A 16,186-nucleotide genomic window follows, 5' to 3' on the forward strand; every position below is an offset into this window, starting at 1 on the left:
CTTTAGTTAATTAATTGTGTTATATTAATAAATGCTACATTTACCATCAGTTTCAAAGCACACAATTATGGACCAACAATTGGCTTTCTAAGTTGCTTTTCCATGTAGATTTAACAGTCTCTTGTGCTTCCAGGTAGCATCGATGCTTCGTTGTTGCTTATGCTGTTCTGGTGTTTCGCTGGACTGGCTGTTTTGGGCCTGTTATCAAAGCGCTATGGGTTCCAGTCCCTCACTGTCGCCATCACCCTGCGCTGCATCTATCACTTCGGCATTGGGCCATCTCTCATCCTGCTAGGGGCTCTCAATGTAAGTCTTGCATACCATAATACTGTATGTTTGCTTAAATAAAAACGAATGGATTTAATTTCTCTTTTTAACCAGCTGATCAATAAGATAGTGTTCGTGGTGAGCTTTGTGGGGAACAACGGCACCTTCATCATGGGCTACAAAGCCATGGTGATGGATGTGGAGTTCCTGTACCACTTGGCCTATGTGCTAACCAGCACGCTGGGGCTTTTTGTTCATGAGCTCTTCTACAGCATATTGGTGGGTGTTAAAAATTGTATTTAATCACTCTTACAGTACCTACCGATTAAACTTATTTTGTTTTCATTAAAAAAAAAAAAAAAAATAAATAAATTAATACTTTAATTCAGCAGGGTTGCATTAAAAGTGTTACATTGTTGCAAAACATTTCAAATAAATGCTGTTCTTTTGAAATTTCAATACATAAAATGTCCTGGAAAAAAATGCAGTTTACACCAAAATATTAAGCAAGTACAACTGTCATGATTTTATACCACATTCAACATTTTAATAATAAATAATTGAGTACAAAATCAGCATATTAGAATAATTTCTGAAGGATCATGTGACACTGAAGACTGGTGTAATGACTTTAAATTCAGCTTTGGCATCACAGGAATAAATTAGAATTTAAAATATATTAAAATAGAAAAAAATGTAATAATATTTCACAATATTGTTATTTTTACTGCGTTTTGATTAAATAAATCCAGCCTTGGTGAGATTTCTTCCAATAACCTTTAAAAATCGACAAATCGACCCCAAGCTTTTGTTCGGTAGTGTATACTGTAGCTTTTTAATTGTTTACTTTTTGCATTTCTGCAATGTTTTAATCCTCAATATTGTAAATTTGCCACAACACTTTTGCCAAGCACCAAATGCCATTAAAAGGATTTTTTGGTGAATAAATAAAACTGAGATACTGTACTCGCCAGTGAAAATATAATAGTTTTTAAACAAATTGAGAAACGGTGACGTGATTTTGTAGGACTGAAAGACATGCATATTCTGCTAATTATTTCTCACTTCTCTTTTACCCCCTTTAGCTGTTTGATCTGATCTACCGTGAGGAGACGCTCTTTAATGTCATCAAGAGTGTGACACGTAACGGCCGCTCTATTCTCCTCACTGCTGTCTTGGCCATCATCCTGGTCTACCTGTTCTCCATCGTGGGCTTTCTTTTCCTCAGGAATGACTTCATCATGGAAGTCGACCGGCTTGCTAGCGTAGATACAGGTAAATTGCATACACCTCTGTTCATCTTTGTTTCTTAGTTTTTTGGCAGAAAGCCATCAAATCCAGCGTTTATGATAAATTTGAATTACAGTATACCATTTATTATTAATTGATGCCAATTTGACAGGCTTAATGGCGTTTCTTGTCCTATAAGCAGGTACAGATAACTCTATGAGCAGCTGCAGTGCAGATGGAGTGGAGTGCACAGAGGAAACTGGGTTGGTTGCACCATCAGAGGGTGAGTTTAGCATTAAAAACAATGTTTAATATTATTGTATTGGAATCAGAACTCGGCTGTGAATGTTTTTTTTTTTTTTTATGTCTTTGCAGAAGAAGAGGACAACACAGAGAGAGCATGTGACACTCTTCTAATGTGCATCGTTACGGTGCTGAATCATGGGCTGAGGAACGGAGGAGGTGTGGGAGATGTCCTGCGCAGACCCTCTAAAAATGTATGGAGACCTACAGCCTAATAGAAATGTGCACATATATGAATACAAAACCTAACCAAACTGATACAATGTTCAACTTACAGGAGCCTTTGTTCCCTGGTCGTGTGGTGTACGACCTTCTCTTCTACTTCATAGTCATCATCATTGTTCTCAACTTGATTTTTGGTGTGATTATTGACACCTTTGCTGACCTGCGTAGTGAAAAACAAAAGAAAGAGGAGATACTGAAGACCACCTGTTTCATTTGTGGTATGAAATCAGATTTGAATATCTTTTAAAATGTCAATTTATTCCTGTGATGGCAAAGCTTAATATTCAGCGGCCATTATGCCAGTTTTATTATTATTATTATTATTATTATTATTATTATTATTAGAAATTATTATTATTGTAAATGTTGTTTTACAATGTAAATTGTATTGGTCTGTATTTGTATTTCAACAGGTCTTGAGAGAGACAAGTTTGATAATAAGACTGTGTCCTTTGAGGAACACATTAAATTTGAGCATAACATCTGGCACTACCTCTATTTCATTGTGCTGGTACGGGAGAAAAACAGGACCGATTACACTGGCCCAGAGAGCTACGTGGCCCTTATGATAAAGGTAAATTAAAAAAAAAAAAAAAAGAATCTGTTCATCTTTGTTTCTTAGTTTTTTGGCAGAAAGCCATCAAATCCAGCGTTTATGATAAATTTGAATTACAGTATACCATTTATTATTAATTGATGCCAATTTGACAGGCTTAATGGCGTTTCTTGTCCTATAAGCAGGTACAGATAACTCTATGAGCAGCTGCAGTGCAGATGGAGTGGAGTGCACAGAGGAAACTGGGTTGGTTGCACCATCAGAGGGTGAGTTTAGCATTAAAAACAATGTTTAATATTATTGTATTGGAATCAGAACTCGGCTGTGAATGTTTTTTTTTTTTTTTATGTCTTTGCAGAAGAAGAGGACAACACAGAGAGAGCATGTGACACTCTTCTAATGTGCATCGTTACGGTGCTGAATCATGGGCTGAGGAACGGAGGAGGTGTGGGAGATGTCCTGCGCAGACCCTCTAAAAATGTATGGAGACCTACAGCCTAATAGAAATGTGCACATATATGAATACAAAACCTAACCAAACTGATACAATGTTCAACTTACAGGAGCCTTTGTTCCCTGGTCGTGTGGTGTACGACCTTCTCTTCTACTTCATTGTCATCATCATTGTTCTCAACTTGATTTTTGGTGTGATTATTGACACCTTTGCTGACCTGCGTAGTGAAAAACAAAAGAAAGAGGAGATACTGAAGACCACCTGTTTCATTTGTGGTATGAAATCAGATTTGAATATCTTTTAAAATGTCAATTTATTCCTGTGATGGCAAAGCTTAATATTCAGCGGCCATTATGCCAGTTTTATTATTATTATTATTATTATTATTATTATTATTATTAGAAATTATTATTATTGTAAATGTTGTTTTACAATGTAAATTGTATTGGTCTGTATTTGTATTTCAACAGGTCTTGAGAGAGACAAGTTTGATAATAAGACTGTGTCCTTTGAGGAACACATTAAATTTGAGCATAACATCTGGCACTACCTCTATTTCATTGTGCTGGTACGGGAGAAAAACAAGACAGATTACACTGGCCCAGAGAGCTACGTGGCCCTTATGATAAAGGTAAATTAATAAAAATGAAAAATTCCAGCTGTTTGGATACTGGTCACATTCTATATATTAACAGCAATTACCACTGTTATTTCCAATGTATTATTTAAATTAAAAAAAAAAAAAAAGGAAAATTCCAGTTGATTGGATACTGGTCACATTTTATGTATTGACAGCAATTACCAGCGTTATTTCAGTATTATTTATATACTGTTGTAGTATTTATTAATACTTTGAATTGAACCTTTTAGTTTAGTTCTAGTATCTTTAATTTATTTAATTCATTCTTGCTCCACCTTCCAATGGGTTTTTATTCTGTCTTGTTGTCACCTCTTGTTAGAATAAGAACCTGGATTGGTTCCCACGCATGCAGGCCATGTCTCTGGTTGTAACTGAGGGAGATGGAGAACAGAATGAGATGAGGAACCTGCAGGATCGTCTCACCTCCACCATGAAAGTGGTCACGCAACTCACAAGCCAGTTGTCAGAGCTGAAAGAACAGGTACATTTATCAATGTAAACACTGTTTGTCCAGCATTAATAATGCTGGTATATTAAAATGAATTAATTTCTCAGATTTTATATTCTCAAGTATATAAAATCATGGTTGTGTATTTGTTCATTTAGATGACCGAGCAGAGGAAAAGAAGGCAGAGGATGGGTTTTGTGGATGTTCAGTCTGGCTCAAACCCTGGGATGCCTCCGCCTCCTAGTGCTGCTGGAGGAAATCTTCAGGCCTTCAAGCCCTAATTTCTCCAAATAACCTTGCATTGACTTTGTAGAAGCAATAATGTAATCCTGTGATGCTGGTGTACTTTCCCGCTGTGGAAAAGTTGTTCAACGGATAGACGGATTGGATCTACACTCACAAAAGCACTACTGACTAAATAGTCATTCTTTGAGTGGCCTTTGATTTCCTGCATGGTTTTAGTATTCACAAATTGTATATATTTATAGTATGTAACATTTTTATTTCATTATTAATTTTTTTAAAAGGCAGCTTTTGGTTAAGATATTTGAAGGCTTGATGCCCTGACTTGATATGATTGTGAGATGATTTAGGAAACATGATGGGGAATATCATGACCAATCTTCTTATGATGAACTAGGAAATGCTAATGTCACTATAGTTGAATCTGGGGAGTATAAATGGCATAATGTATAGAAGTGTGTTTAAAGTTCATATAGCTTTAATTTAAAAGTCAAAGTGCCTAAAAATGACTCATAACTTTAGAACATAACTTTTGCTCAGGAAAATGAAACGTTCCTTATTTATCTTATCTATCATAAAAGAACGCAGTTTAAAGTGAGGACATGCTGATCGTGGTTTTAATAGACATAATGCATGGCTATTTATGTATGTGTCTATTGAATTATTTATTGTGCGACCAGGGCTAATACTGTTGATATCAAATAAATAATCATCGATTTATTGCTATTTATTGCTGATATGTTGAAATGAAGCGCCTCACCAGCTTTGCACAAAATAAATAAAACATTTGATTATTTGTCTTGTGTCAATATTATTAAACCCATTACTACGATTTTACTATAATGTTACACAAATCAATGGAAATTGTATTAAATTGAAATATAATCGCAATGACTTTTTATTTAAAAATAAAATAAAATAAATGATATCTTCCAAATGAAAGAGTAAACAGTCGCGTGAATAATAGTGCAGTTCTGTCAATTGATTTATCTTGTGTGAGATACGTCCCGCTGTCACGCACACTTCACAGTTTTAGGGTGTGAGCGGAGTGACTGACGGGCTCAATTCCTCCGCTGTTCGTTTGAGTGTCGGGTCACGGGTGCCGTTCAGAAGTTCGTCCTCAGTGCAGGTCAACAGGTAGGTTAATGTTCTCATCATATTAACGCAATATTTAAATTTGAACAATGTGTATCACATACATTTACAACGAATAGGCTCTAGGCTAATACAGGTAATACGTCACTCTGGAAATGGGAATTGCAGTCATGTATTTAGTACATTATTCCAACAGACAGAAGATCAGTCTCGGGAATAAGGATGAAGTCGTTTAAACTTTTCTTTTGTTTTATGAAAATATAAAAAGTGTTTATTTTCTGATCCTTTGTTGATATGCTGATGATAAGTGATGTTGAATGTAATCAGACCACATAAATAGTCAGAAAAACCACATCTTGCTGCCACAACTAGACCTCTGAAAGATATATGGGTGTGTGTGTGTAATTATTATAGCATATATTATAATATAATAAATTATTATATAACATAATATTATAATATATTTTATAATATATGATAGCTTGTTGTTATAGCCTATTAACAACAATGTCATCTTTACTGTAGCCTATATAAGTGGAATTACCTACTTTCAGTTTACACATTCGAAAATTCACAACGCAATGTTTTTGTTGGCCATTGTAATAATACTTCGTCTTATAGGGTTGATACTTTTCGGTAAGTATAATCTAGCCTTTATCAATGTATATGACGTCAGCTATTTAACTTTGAGAACGGAGTGCTGAGGAAAGCGCGAGCCTGTGGGTTCCAGATAAAGCGCTTTATCGGCCGCGCCTAGGTGCCCGGCGCGCCCTGAACCCCACTGCTCGTAATTTAGATCAGGGTCGCTTTAGAGGCTCTTTAAGAACTTAATTATTAGTATTACGTAACCTAATGATTATTTTAGCTGGGCATCTTTCTCATAAATATGCTTGACAATGTTGTTACATTATGGAAAAGTATTTTTCAGAGCTATTTTTCTGACCATCTTTTCCATTGTTTACAGCTGTTAAAATCATGTCTGCTTTTCTGCATCACTGCCCATTCTTGAAGTCCACTCCAGGCCCTTCTCTAAGGAATATGGCAGCATACTTTGGCTTGGCTGACCAATGTCCGATCATTGTCCGCCAGATCTCTGTAAAAGGCCAGTCCTCTGAGGAAAAAGGTAATGCTGTTATTTTTTGTATTTTCTGTACTTATATCACTGTAAGGTACCAGCAGGTACAATATGACTAAAAAATTCCATATTTGTGTAATTAAAATGAGTCAGTAGTCAGTACCTCAGATTCTTTTCATATATTGATTATATTCATGTTCTTATTGTGTTCAGGCCTTCTCCTTCATAAGGAGCCAAAGCGACAGTTGGCGACCACAGCCACTCAGGTGGCGATCTCCATGTCCCAGAGCTGTCCCTTCGTTTCCTCTAAGATCGGACTAGTTAAAGCCAGTCCACAAGTGCAGGAGGATGTCCAGCCCAATCTTGAGAATCAAGACACCTCTGGTAAAACAATCCCTCTCAGTGTGATAGATTCATGGACTACAGGTGCATCTCAATACATTAGAATGTCGTGGAAAAGTTAATTTATTTCAGTAATTCAACTCAAATTGTGAAACTGCTAACTGTAATGTTTATATGTTGCTTAAGAAGCAGATATCATCTAGCTGACTGGCTGATGTGTTGCAGCAGCTGTCTCTTTTTTTTACCACCACAGTATAATTAGTTCACTGCTGAAGAGGCTCTTTTGTCTGCGAATGGGTTGGATGCATTTGACATAATAACGCACAGCTCGGAGAACATTCTCCTCTCTGCAATTTGCACCATTTAACTCCAATTTGAGAGACTCCTCAGCTGTGAATAGTAAGCAGATGATGACTCAGATTGCTGATGTAACAAAAGCCAGTCTTCAGACAATCACATTACAGATGAAACTTCACACAGCCTCATGTGTACTAGAAAATAACATCTAACTGGAAAATTGTAGTTTTTGGTTTTTGTAGCTATCATGGTTTGGCAGTTAATGTGCGTAGCCTGTAATTTAAAGAAAATATAAGACTTCAACGATGGCATTAAATACAAAACACTTTGATTTTCACTCTGTTTTAACATTGAAAGTGAATTTAGTGCGAAAACAGAGCAATAAATACAGAATTTTGTTTGTTTGATGAATTCCTGACACATCGATGCCCTTTTTCTCCAGGCTTGATGAGCTCGCTGTTCAGTGGCTTGCAAAGCCATCAGTCTACTGGTCCTACACACCTTCTTCAGGACAACTTTAGTGAGTTTGACTGCATTTTTCTTAATGATTTACAGTAAAATACTACCATACACTCTCAGAAAATACCAAATATCAATCTATTTTTTTTTTACTTATTTGATTGGACTGCCAAAAGGTACAACTTTTTTTAATTAATTAATTATTATTTTTTTATATCTGTGTGAACTAATGGAATAATGGAATAGTAATATGACATAATGAGGAATAATGGATGTTAAGTAAATTATCGAATCTGTTCAAGACTGTTTTGTTTTGGAAATGTAGTATACTCTGCAACACTTATTAAGTCTTTTTTCCTCACTTACTGACTGGTGATTGCCCATCTGCTTTTTAAATAATTCAGCCAGACCCAGTTTCAACTATGATGACTTCTTCACTCAGAAGATTGTGGAAAAGAAGAATGACCACACCTACCGTATCTTTAAGACGGTGAACCGTTTTGCAGAGGTTTTCCCTTTTGCTGAGGACTATTCCATCCCTGGACGCTTGGGCTCCCAGGTGTCTGTATGGTGCAGTAATGATTACTTGGGCATGAGTCGACATCCCCGCGTTGTCAAGGCCATAGGGTCAGTACATAAAACAGACAATGAAATAAATGTTTGCCATCATGTTATTATACATAGAGAAGAACAAATGAAGGTGCAGCAAAATGCACTAACTTATAAGTATTGTTAAATACTGTATGTGTATTTCACAATATGATAAAACTGTATACTTTGAAGTTTCTTATTGTTTGCTTTTGGATATACATAGTAATCACAACCTTTTGACATTTCTTAGAGAGTCTTTGCAGAAGCATGGTGCAGGAGCAGGTGGCACCCGAAATATCTCTGGGACGAGTAACTATCACGTGGCCCTGGAGAGTGAACTGGCCCGTCTACACCAGAAAGATGGAGCACTAGTCTTTTCTTCCTGCTTTGTAGCCAATGATTCCACCCTCTTTACTTTGGCTAAAATGCTCCCAGGTATCCAACAAAACAAAATGAACTGCCTGTGCTTAATGAATGTGTGAATTAATGAATGAATGTATGTTTTATATTGACTATACTGCTATTAAATAAAAAGAAAAGTTGAAAAAAAAAGTGTTTCTATATACACTACCGTTCAAAAGTCTGGGGTCGGTATGATTTTTTTCTTTAAAAAATTATTTGATCAAAAATACAGTAAAAATTATTTTAAAATATTACTTAAAATAACTGTTTTCTAATTTAATATATATATCATTTATTCCTGTGATGGCAAAGCTGAATTTTTTAGCAGCCATTACTCCAGTCTTAGGTGCCACATGATCCTTCAAAAATCATTCTAATATGCTGATTTGCTGCTCAAAAACATTTATCATTATCAGTAATGAACAGGTGTGCTGCTTAATATTTTTGTTGAAACCGCCTTAAATGTTTTCAGGATTCTTTGAAAACTTTGTGTTTATTTGAGATTTTTTTTATAAATGTTGGTCACTTTTGACCAATTTAATGCATCCTTGCTTAAAAAAAAAAAAAAAATCTCACTGACCCCAAACTGAACGGCAATGTGTTTTCTGAAATTGCTCTAAAACATCTTCTCTCTGCAAAGGTTGTGAGATCTACTCAGACATGGGTAATCATGCCTCCATGATCCAGGGCATCAGGAACAGCGGGGCCAAACGCTTCATTTTCCGACACAATGATGCCAGTCATCTGGAAGAACTGCTCAGCTGCTCAGATCCACTCTCACCTAAAATCGTGGCTTTTGAGACTGTTCATTCAATGGATGGTAAGTAGAAGAAGCTATCACGTAACTGAAAGAGTTTGTTTCTTAGTATTGTAAAATAGAGCTTGGCACTAGCAACACCATGGTCATGGGTTTGATTCCTAGGGAATACATGAACTGATAATGAATAATACTTAAATGCAGTCACTTTAAATGAAACCATGTGTCAAATGAATACATGTAAAATGAAGCACCTACTAAATAAATAGTACTAAATAAATAGTTTTATTTGGAAAAACGTGAGACTCACATGAAATGAATACTCGGTCACATCAATAGCCAAATATATGCTTTTGTATTTTAAGTGGAGTGGGTTGCCTCAATAGGATTCAATTTTAATCCTACTTGTTTTATCTTGGCAACCACTCTTTTATCAGACACTTTGGCTTGTGGAATAAATTAATCATTGTCAACTGATAATAGTGCATTTCTACACTTGAAAAATAACTCAATTTGTTTCAGGTGCAATTTGCCCTCTAGAAGAGCTATGTGACGTAGCACATAAATATGGAGCTCTGACTTTTGTGGATGAGGTCCATGCTGTCGGACTGTATGGGGCTCATGGAGCAGGTGTAGGAGAGAGAGACAACGTCATGCACAAGATCGATATTGTCTCTGGAACTCTGGGTAAGACAGATACAGTCAAGTGCGTGATTCTATTCAGTACTAGTTAGTGTAAGTTCACCTGTGTTCTTGCCTCTCAATTTTGCTTATATTGTTTGAAATATCTGTAGGTAAGGCATTTGGCTGTGTGGGTGGTTACATAGCCAGCACTGCTGCCCTGGTGGACACTGTGCGCTCCTACGCCGCCGGTTTTATCTTCACTACCTCCTTGCCTCCCATGGTGCTGGCGGGGGCTCTGGAATCGGTGCGTGTGCTGAAGAGCCCAGAAGGCCAAGCTTTGCGCAGAGCCCATCAGAGAAACGTCAAACACATGAGACAGCTGCTGCTGGATGCTGGACTGCCTGTGGTCAACTGCCCCAGCCACATCATTCCCATACGGGTCAGTGTTTGCAAAAACCATTATGTCCTTAATGGGATAGTTCACCCAAAAATGAAATGAATTCTGTCATCATTTACTCACCTTCATGTCATTCCAAATCCATGAGAGTTTGGTTAATCTTCAAAATACAAATTAAGATATTTTTAATCAAACATGAGAGGTTTTTGTCCTTCTATTGATCCAAAAAGGTCATAAAAACATTGCAAGAATTGAGTGGTTTAATCCAAGTCTTGTGAAGAGATAAGATTGCTTTATATGATGAACAGATTTAATTTAAGCTTTTATTTATCTAAACAATGACTGACCCACATACATAGAGCACAACACATAAAGTATGGTAAAACATGGAAGCTCAAACATGCATGCAAGAACCAATTCATTTCAAGGTTCATTCTAGCGTGCGCTGTTGTGTTTACCATATGTGTTGCGCACTATGTATATGTAGCAAGCAATCGTATCTCTTCACAAGAATTGGACTGAACTGCTTGATTCATATGGATTCGTTTTATAATGCCTTTATGACCTTTTTGGATCTTCTAAATTTTGGTTACCTGGACTTTCAGTGTAACCTTAATCAGATTAACCTTAATCTGTGTTTCAAAGATTAACCAGTTTTATGGATTTCTAGCGACATGAGGGTGAATAAATGGTGATGATTTTCATTTTTGGGCGAACTATTCACTCTAGTTATTAAAATACATGTTATATATATAGTTAGGATGAAATCCTTTGTCTGCACAGTTATAAATATTTGCACCTTAAATCTGATATTTCAGGTTGGAAATGCAGCAAAAAACTCTCAGGTGTGTGATATTCTGTTGGAGAAACACAACATCTATGTGCAGGCCATAAATTACCCTACAGTGCCTCGCGGAGAAGAGCTGTTGCGGTTGGCTCCTTCTCCTTTCCACAATCCCATTATGATGAACTACTTTGTAGGTGAGTGGTCATGCAAAGTAGGTAAACTCTATTTCTTTGCATTTATGTCACGTTTGGACATAAATGTGTGTTGGCAGTGTGTGTACACAACCACCCTATAATGATAAAAATCCACCCACTCCTTTTTTTAAATCTCCATAAATCATAAGCAGTGTCTCCCAATTACCTGTTTTCCAACTTGGTGCTAATGTGACGTCACATTAGCCACAGGCCCCGCCCACGAATGTTGACAGACACTGCCGTTTTAACATAGAACCGCCCTAAACGAGTTCACAGCGAGTTGTACAGAGTATTTATTTGCAAAGACTAGCACCGGAATTGCTGGAGCTTGAGCTCTTGAAGCTCCGCCCTCTTCTCCGGGAGCACCAGCTCATTTGCATTTAAAGGGAAAGACGAAAATGGCGCGTTTTGGCTCATACCCTAAAAGTAGCAATTTTAACAAGCTATAAAAAAATGATCTGTAAGGTATTTTGAGCTAAAACTTCACACACACACTCTGGGGACATCAGAGACATATTTTACATCTTGTAAAAAGGGGCATAATAGGTCACCTTTAAAGGTTTAATTTCTGTACTGCTAGCGCCACTAAGCAGAATTGAAATTTCATTTTCTGCAATACTCTGACATCTGGCATTGCTGTATCCAGATTTAAGAAAATGAGATCTGGTTACATTTTAAACTGGTAATGATTTGTATCTATAATTTTTAATAATATTTTATGTTGGACAGAGAAACTGTTGGATGTCTGGCAGGAGGTTGGACTGCCGCTGAATGGACCAGCTATGGCCTCCTGCACTTTCTGTGATCGGCCTCTTCATTTTGACCTCATGAGCGAATGGGAGAAGTCCTACTTTGGGAACATGGAACCGAGATACATCACTGTGGCAGCACAGTGAGTCAGTATCAGCAGACCAAGATGAAGATCTGTTTTATCAGATTAGATTGACTCTTCAAAAAATCCACTTCCAATCCAGAATTTTTTTGTATGGTAAGATAAATGTAGAGGGTGCTCAAAATGTCCTTAATTTAAAACACTGTTTGTGGCAATTTGTGATAAAATAGTGTTTCTGTATTGTTTGCTGTGTTAATGATCCAAAGAGAATTTGTTTTCACATATTCGTATAAATGTACCACTAAAATTAGTTATTGAGACTTTGGCTAAATCCTACATTAATTGTGTGTCCCCTCTGCACGACGACAAACCTGCACATGGGCACTTTTTGGTAGTTTTCTATTATTGGTATTGTATGTATATGTATGCATGCTAGAGCATATTTAATAACAGCTCACACTGAAACTATACCACATGCCCTCTTTCTGTTTTGGACCATTTGCACTCAAATTGGTGAATTAAAAAATTCAATAAATATGGTCAGTTCCAACAAAATGCCTCTGATAACTCATTATAACCACTTGGTTATAAATACCAACAAATGAAAAAGTTATATTTGTACTCTTAATCTGATTTTTTTTAATTTAGGGGAAAATTTTAACGCAAAACACTAACAAACGATAGTCAAATGTGTCTTGGCACACACATGTAAAATTGTCTTGGGCGGAACCCTTTTTAATAAAAAAAATACCACACTGCCACCTGCCGGACGGTAATGGAAGTGTCACTGAGCTTTGAGATCTCATAATTTTGAATACCACTAACAACCAAATACCACTAACAACAACTTTGTACTAAGTTACTTAATCATATAGGTCATAAGTGCTTTTAAACATGGTGTTAATAATATTAAATTATTGTAGTAATGTATAGATACACAACAACTTTATGTGCCGTTTAACATTTTTATTGCTCAAGGCGTCGATGATACAAAACCCATTTCTGTTTGCTCTTTAGTAGCTGGCCATGTTCTGTAAGAGATTAGGGGGAGGGGGTCACTAGTTACTAGTTTCCATAATGACAACACTGTCCAAAATACCATGAAGCTTAATTTGCATGTTATTAAACCATGTTTGCTAATATAAAACACTTACCTTGCTAATCCAGTCAATGTAGGCGCTCACACGAGTAAAAACGGTGGGCTTCTTGTTATAATTGCAGCTCAGGCCTGAACCAAAGCTCACAATACCGTGGACCTCCCAAGCGCCGTCGCTACCAGCACAGTTCAGGGGGCCACCAGAGTCGCCCTGTGTTGAGTGACGGGGCAGTGTTAATCTGTTGCTGTTGTTTCAGTTATGGTTTTTGACTTAAATATCCTTTAAATTTAGTAAATAATTCGTTATGTAGCCTAATATTCACTTTTAATTAATTTATTTATGTTTTTATATGACATCTAAGTTTAGTCTACTAAAGGCTGGAATACACTGCACAAACTTTCGCCAAGAATTAGGCCTACAGCCTGGACCATTCGATGCTAGTTGCGAAAGGCAGAGCCAGTCTGCAGATTTGAGTTTACAGTGTACACAAACTCCATTTTTTTTTTAAGCTTCAAACTATGATTTCATACAGTCGGATGATATATTTGTTTTTTAATGAAAAACTATTTAAAATGATATCAAAACTACTTTATTCTGATGTTGTTGTGTGAGTTTGTTGCGTTTGGATGATTTCCGTGTTTTCTCTGTAACCATAGTCGGCAAATGATTTCTCGTCATTCACACTGAACGTAATTTTTTTTCAAACCCGTGTTTACATAGAAAAACAAGAGAAAAAGTAGCGCAGTGAAATAAAAAAAAACATGTTCTGTGTGAATGGCCACTTATTGTAGGCTATACCATTTAAAGTTAATTGTAATCAAAGCTTACAAGTAATGAGTGATGAAAAATTAAAAGTCTATAAGTCATCAATATCTACTTACATTACATCCAGCAACAACACCATCTCCACCAGCGCAGACCATGTTTTGTGTGACCTGAGAGCCCCACCAGTCAGACTTAGAGCAGGTGGCATAATCCACCACAGGCAGAAGAGCCTGCTGCAGGATATCAGCAAGGGGTCCATTGGCTATTGACAATAAAAAAGGTATAGGTGAGAAGAAAAGAGGAAAAAAATAGTTTAGCAGTACAACTTCATCCATAACCATCAACATTAGCCTACTTACTGTAGAGACGTCCCCAACCAGTGACATAGCAGGGAGCATTGTGGGGCAGAACATGGCCATCAGCAGGCAGACATGTAGGAGTGATAGTGTCATTTGGAGTGACAGGACTCTCCAGTTTGATCAGGGCGATATCATTACTGTGGACCAGACACAACATGAAAATTTGATTCATTACACAAGTGTTCAAGATATGCATCTCTGTTACTTGTGAGGAGTCGTTTGGACTCCGTACCGAATAGTGAAGGAATTCCAGTCCTCGTGGACAATGGTCTTTCCAGCGGTGATGGCCGCAGATCCGTTCTCCTCCTCCTTCAGGTTATGTTTTCCTAGATACACCCTGTAAGTTCTGCTACTGCTGCAGGGCCACGAGAGGAAGACAAAGCAGTTCAGAAACACTCACAAATGCTGTCAAATGGTAAATAATAACACAGTACTTTGATGTAGACCATGGTACTATGGTATACTAAAATTATGCTTTTTTTTATTTCTAACTAGGCCTGCGATTAAGATCCTCAGCCTAGTCCTCAGACTAACCTGATGCAGTGAGCAGCAGTCAAAACCCACTGATCGGAAATAAGGCTTCCACCGCAAGTGTGGTACCAGCTGCCGCCACTACTGTACTGGAGGGAGATCTAGGTGAAGAACAGAACAGGGGTCAGTTGTCTTCCTTATGTCCTTTTTGTTTATAAGTCAGCAAATATAAATTAATTTATAAATAAATTTTTGTAGCAAATAAAAGGCCCAAATAATAGACAATGCACAACTGATATTTATATGTATTATATGTAAGTAGTCTGTTATTACTGTTATAATTATATAATTCTATCGAATTATTATAATACTGTTATGAAGATCTCATTGATTTCTCAAGATTTTTTATGTTCATGTCTCAGGCTTAACAGGGTTAACATAGCTTATTCTACACAAAAGGAAAATGTTTTTGAACAAGGACAGAAATGAAGATTAACAGGACAGTATGTTTTCATAAAAAAAAAAAAAGTCATTTAAATAATGGAATGTGCATGTACCTGCCAGGGCCAGCTGTGTGGACGGACATCCACACCCCCCACAACCCTCGTTATAATAGGAGGGTAGGTGGGCAGCCCACATCCATAAGCTGAGGTGAAACATAACACATTATGGTTGTTTTAATAGCTATAAATATTACTAGACATTTTAAAAGTAATTTAATTGTTTAAAAATGCTAAATAAGATTGATGCTACTTCTCCTGCATGTCATTTCCAGACTTTAAAAAATAGTCTTTAAAGGCTTCTTACCTCCAACAAACAGAACAGCCAGGACCACAAACTTCATCATGGTTGTATCTTCAATGTTTGCCCTCTCTGCTGGGGTTTATATACTGGAGAATTCACTTTCAGTGTAATGTGTGACCACAGTAAGCAATCGTTTGGAATGAATGTCCTTGACTGCTTTAGGAAAAACAAATAAAATGACCCTCCCCTTGGTGCTTCTTTGGGTACACTTTGACTTTAATAATTCACAGGATATAATCTAATCATTTTATAGTAATTTTTTCCTGTTCTTTAAGATGTAGAACATTTGTTGTGTTCTCACATTTAATTTAATAAAAAAAAAAAACCCTTTTATATAGTTTCTCCATTTTATTTGCACCAAATGTATACTTTGGATAAATGTATTCAAATGAAGACCATATTGAAAAGGCATGATATTCTTTATATATAAAGAAGAAAACGTTTGTTTATAAAGTATATAAACAATGTTATA

General features: G+C 36.6%; 3 protein-coding genes across 3 annotated transcripts in view; 2 read left to right on the plus strand and 1 right to left on the minus strand.

The window, feature by feature from the left end:
* Positions 1-5,157, plus strand: part of LOC107695219 (inositol 1,4,5-trisphosphate receptor type 3-like) — a 28,476-nt gene extending 23,319 nt beyond the window's left edge. Inside the window, exons 45-53 of the mRNA XM_016495036.1 lie at positions 134-306; positions 382-546; positions 1,353-1,542; positions 1,697-1,780; positions 1,873-1,994; positions 2,078-2,243; positions 3,506-3,666; positions 3,995-4,156; positions 4,282-5,157. Coding sequence (XP_016350522.1) covers positions 134-306; positions 382-546; positions 1,353-1,542; positions 1,697-1,780; positions 1,873-1,994; positions 2,078-2,243; positions 3,506-3,666; positions 3,995-4,156; positions 4,282-4,404 — 1,346 coding nt within the window. The 3' untranslated portion in view covers positions 4,405-5,157. The remainder of the gene's footprint in view (positions 1-133; positions 307-381; positions 547-1,352; positions 1,543-1,696; positions 1,781-1,872; positions 1,995-2,077; positions 2,244-3,505; positions 3,667-3,994; positions 4,157-4,281) is intronic.
* Positions 5,158-5,414: 257 nt separating this feature from the next.
* Positions 5,415-12,768, plus strand: LOC107695277 (aminolevulinate, delta-, synthase 2). The gene is made up of 11 exons (XM_016495111.1): positions 5,415-5,503; positions 6,426-6,584; positions 6,750-6,920; positions 7,618-7,695; positions 8,039-8,261; positions 8,476-8,660; positions 9,268-9,447; positions 9,907-10,071; positions 10,179-10,447; positions 11,224-11,386; positions 12,116-12,768. Exons 2-11 carry the CDS (start codon positions 6,437-6,439, stop codon positions 12,280-12,282), a joined length of 1,749 nt encoding a protein of 582 aa, XP_016350597.1. The 5' UTR covers positions 5,415-5,503; positions 6,426-6,436; the 3' UTR covers positions 12,283-12,768.
* Positions 12,769-13,169: 401 nt separating this feature from the next.
* Positions 13,170-15,817, minus strand: LOC107695279 (chymotrypsin-like elastase family member 2A). Its single transcript, XM_016495114.1, has 8 exons — positions 15,718-15,817; positions 15,468-15,556; positions 14,974-15,071; positions 14,672-14,794; positions 14,440-14,576; positions 14,197-14,342; positions 13,373-13,525; positions 13,170-13,249 (listed from the first exon to the last, which is right to left on the minus strand). Exons 1-8 carry the CDS (start codon positions 15,755-15,757, stop codon positions 13,232-13,234), a joined length of 804 nt encoding a protein of 267 aa, XP_016350600.1. The 5' UTR covers positions 15,758-15,817; the 3' UTR covers positions 13,170-13,231.
* Between the last annotated feature and the right edge of the window lie 369 nt (positions 15,818-16,186).

Source organism: Sinocyclocheilus anshuiensis, unplaced genomic scaffold (genome assembly GCF_001515605.1).
Source record: "Sinocyclocheilus anshuiensis isolate Anshui unplaced genomic scaffold, SAMN03320099.WGS_v1.1 scaffold122, whole genome shotgun sequence".
NCBI lineage: Eukaryota > Metazoa > Chordata > Actinopteri > Cypriniformes > Cyprinidae > Sinocyclocheilus > Sinocyclocheilus anshuiensis.

Excerpts from the sequence above, each read along its gene's own strand:
- LOC107695279 (XM_016495114.1), bottom strand. The coding sequence starts at position 15,757 with ATGATGAAGTTTGTGGTCCTGGCTGTTCTGTTTGTTGGAG. Across the intron at positions 14,343-14,439 it reads TGGTTGGGGACGTCTCTACA|CCAATGGACCCCTTGCTGAT; the intron begins GTAAGTAGGCTA and ends TATTGTCAATAG. Across the intron at positions 13,526-14,196 it reads GTGTTGTTGCTGGATGTAAT|GGCGACTCTGGTGGCCCCCT; the intron begins GTAAGTAGATAT and ends CACTCAACACAG.
- LOC107695277 (XM_016495111.1), top strand. The coding sequence starts at position 6,437 with ATGTCTGCTTTTCTGCATCACTGCCCATTCTTGAAGTCCACTCCAGGC. Across the intron at positions 6,921-7,617 it reads TGAGAATCAAGACACCTCTG|GCTTGATGAGCTCGCTGTTC; the intron begins GTAAAACAATCC and ends CTTTTTCTCCAG. Across the intron at positions 11,387-12,115 it reads TATGATGAACTACTTTGTAG|AGAAACTGTTGGATGTCTGG; the intron begins GTGAGTGGTCAT and ends TATGTTGGACAG.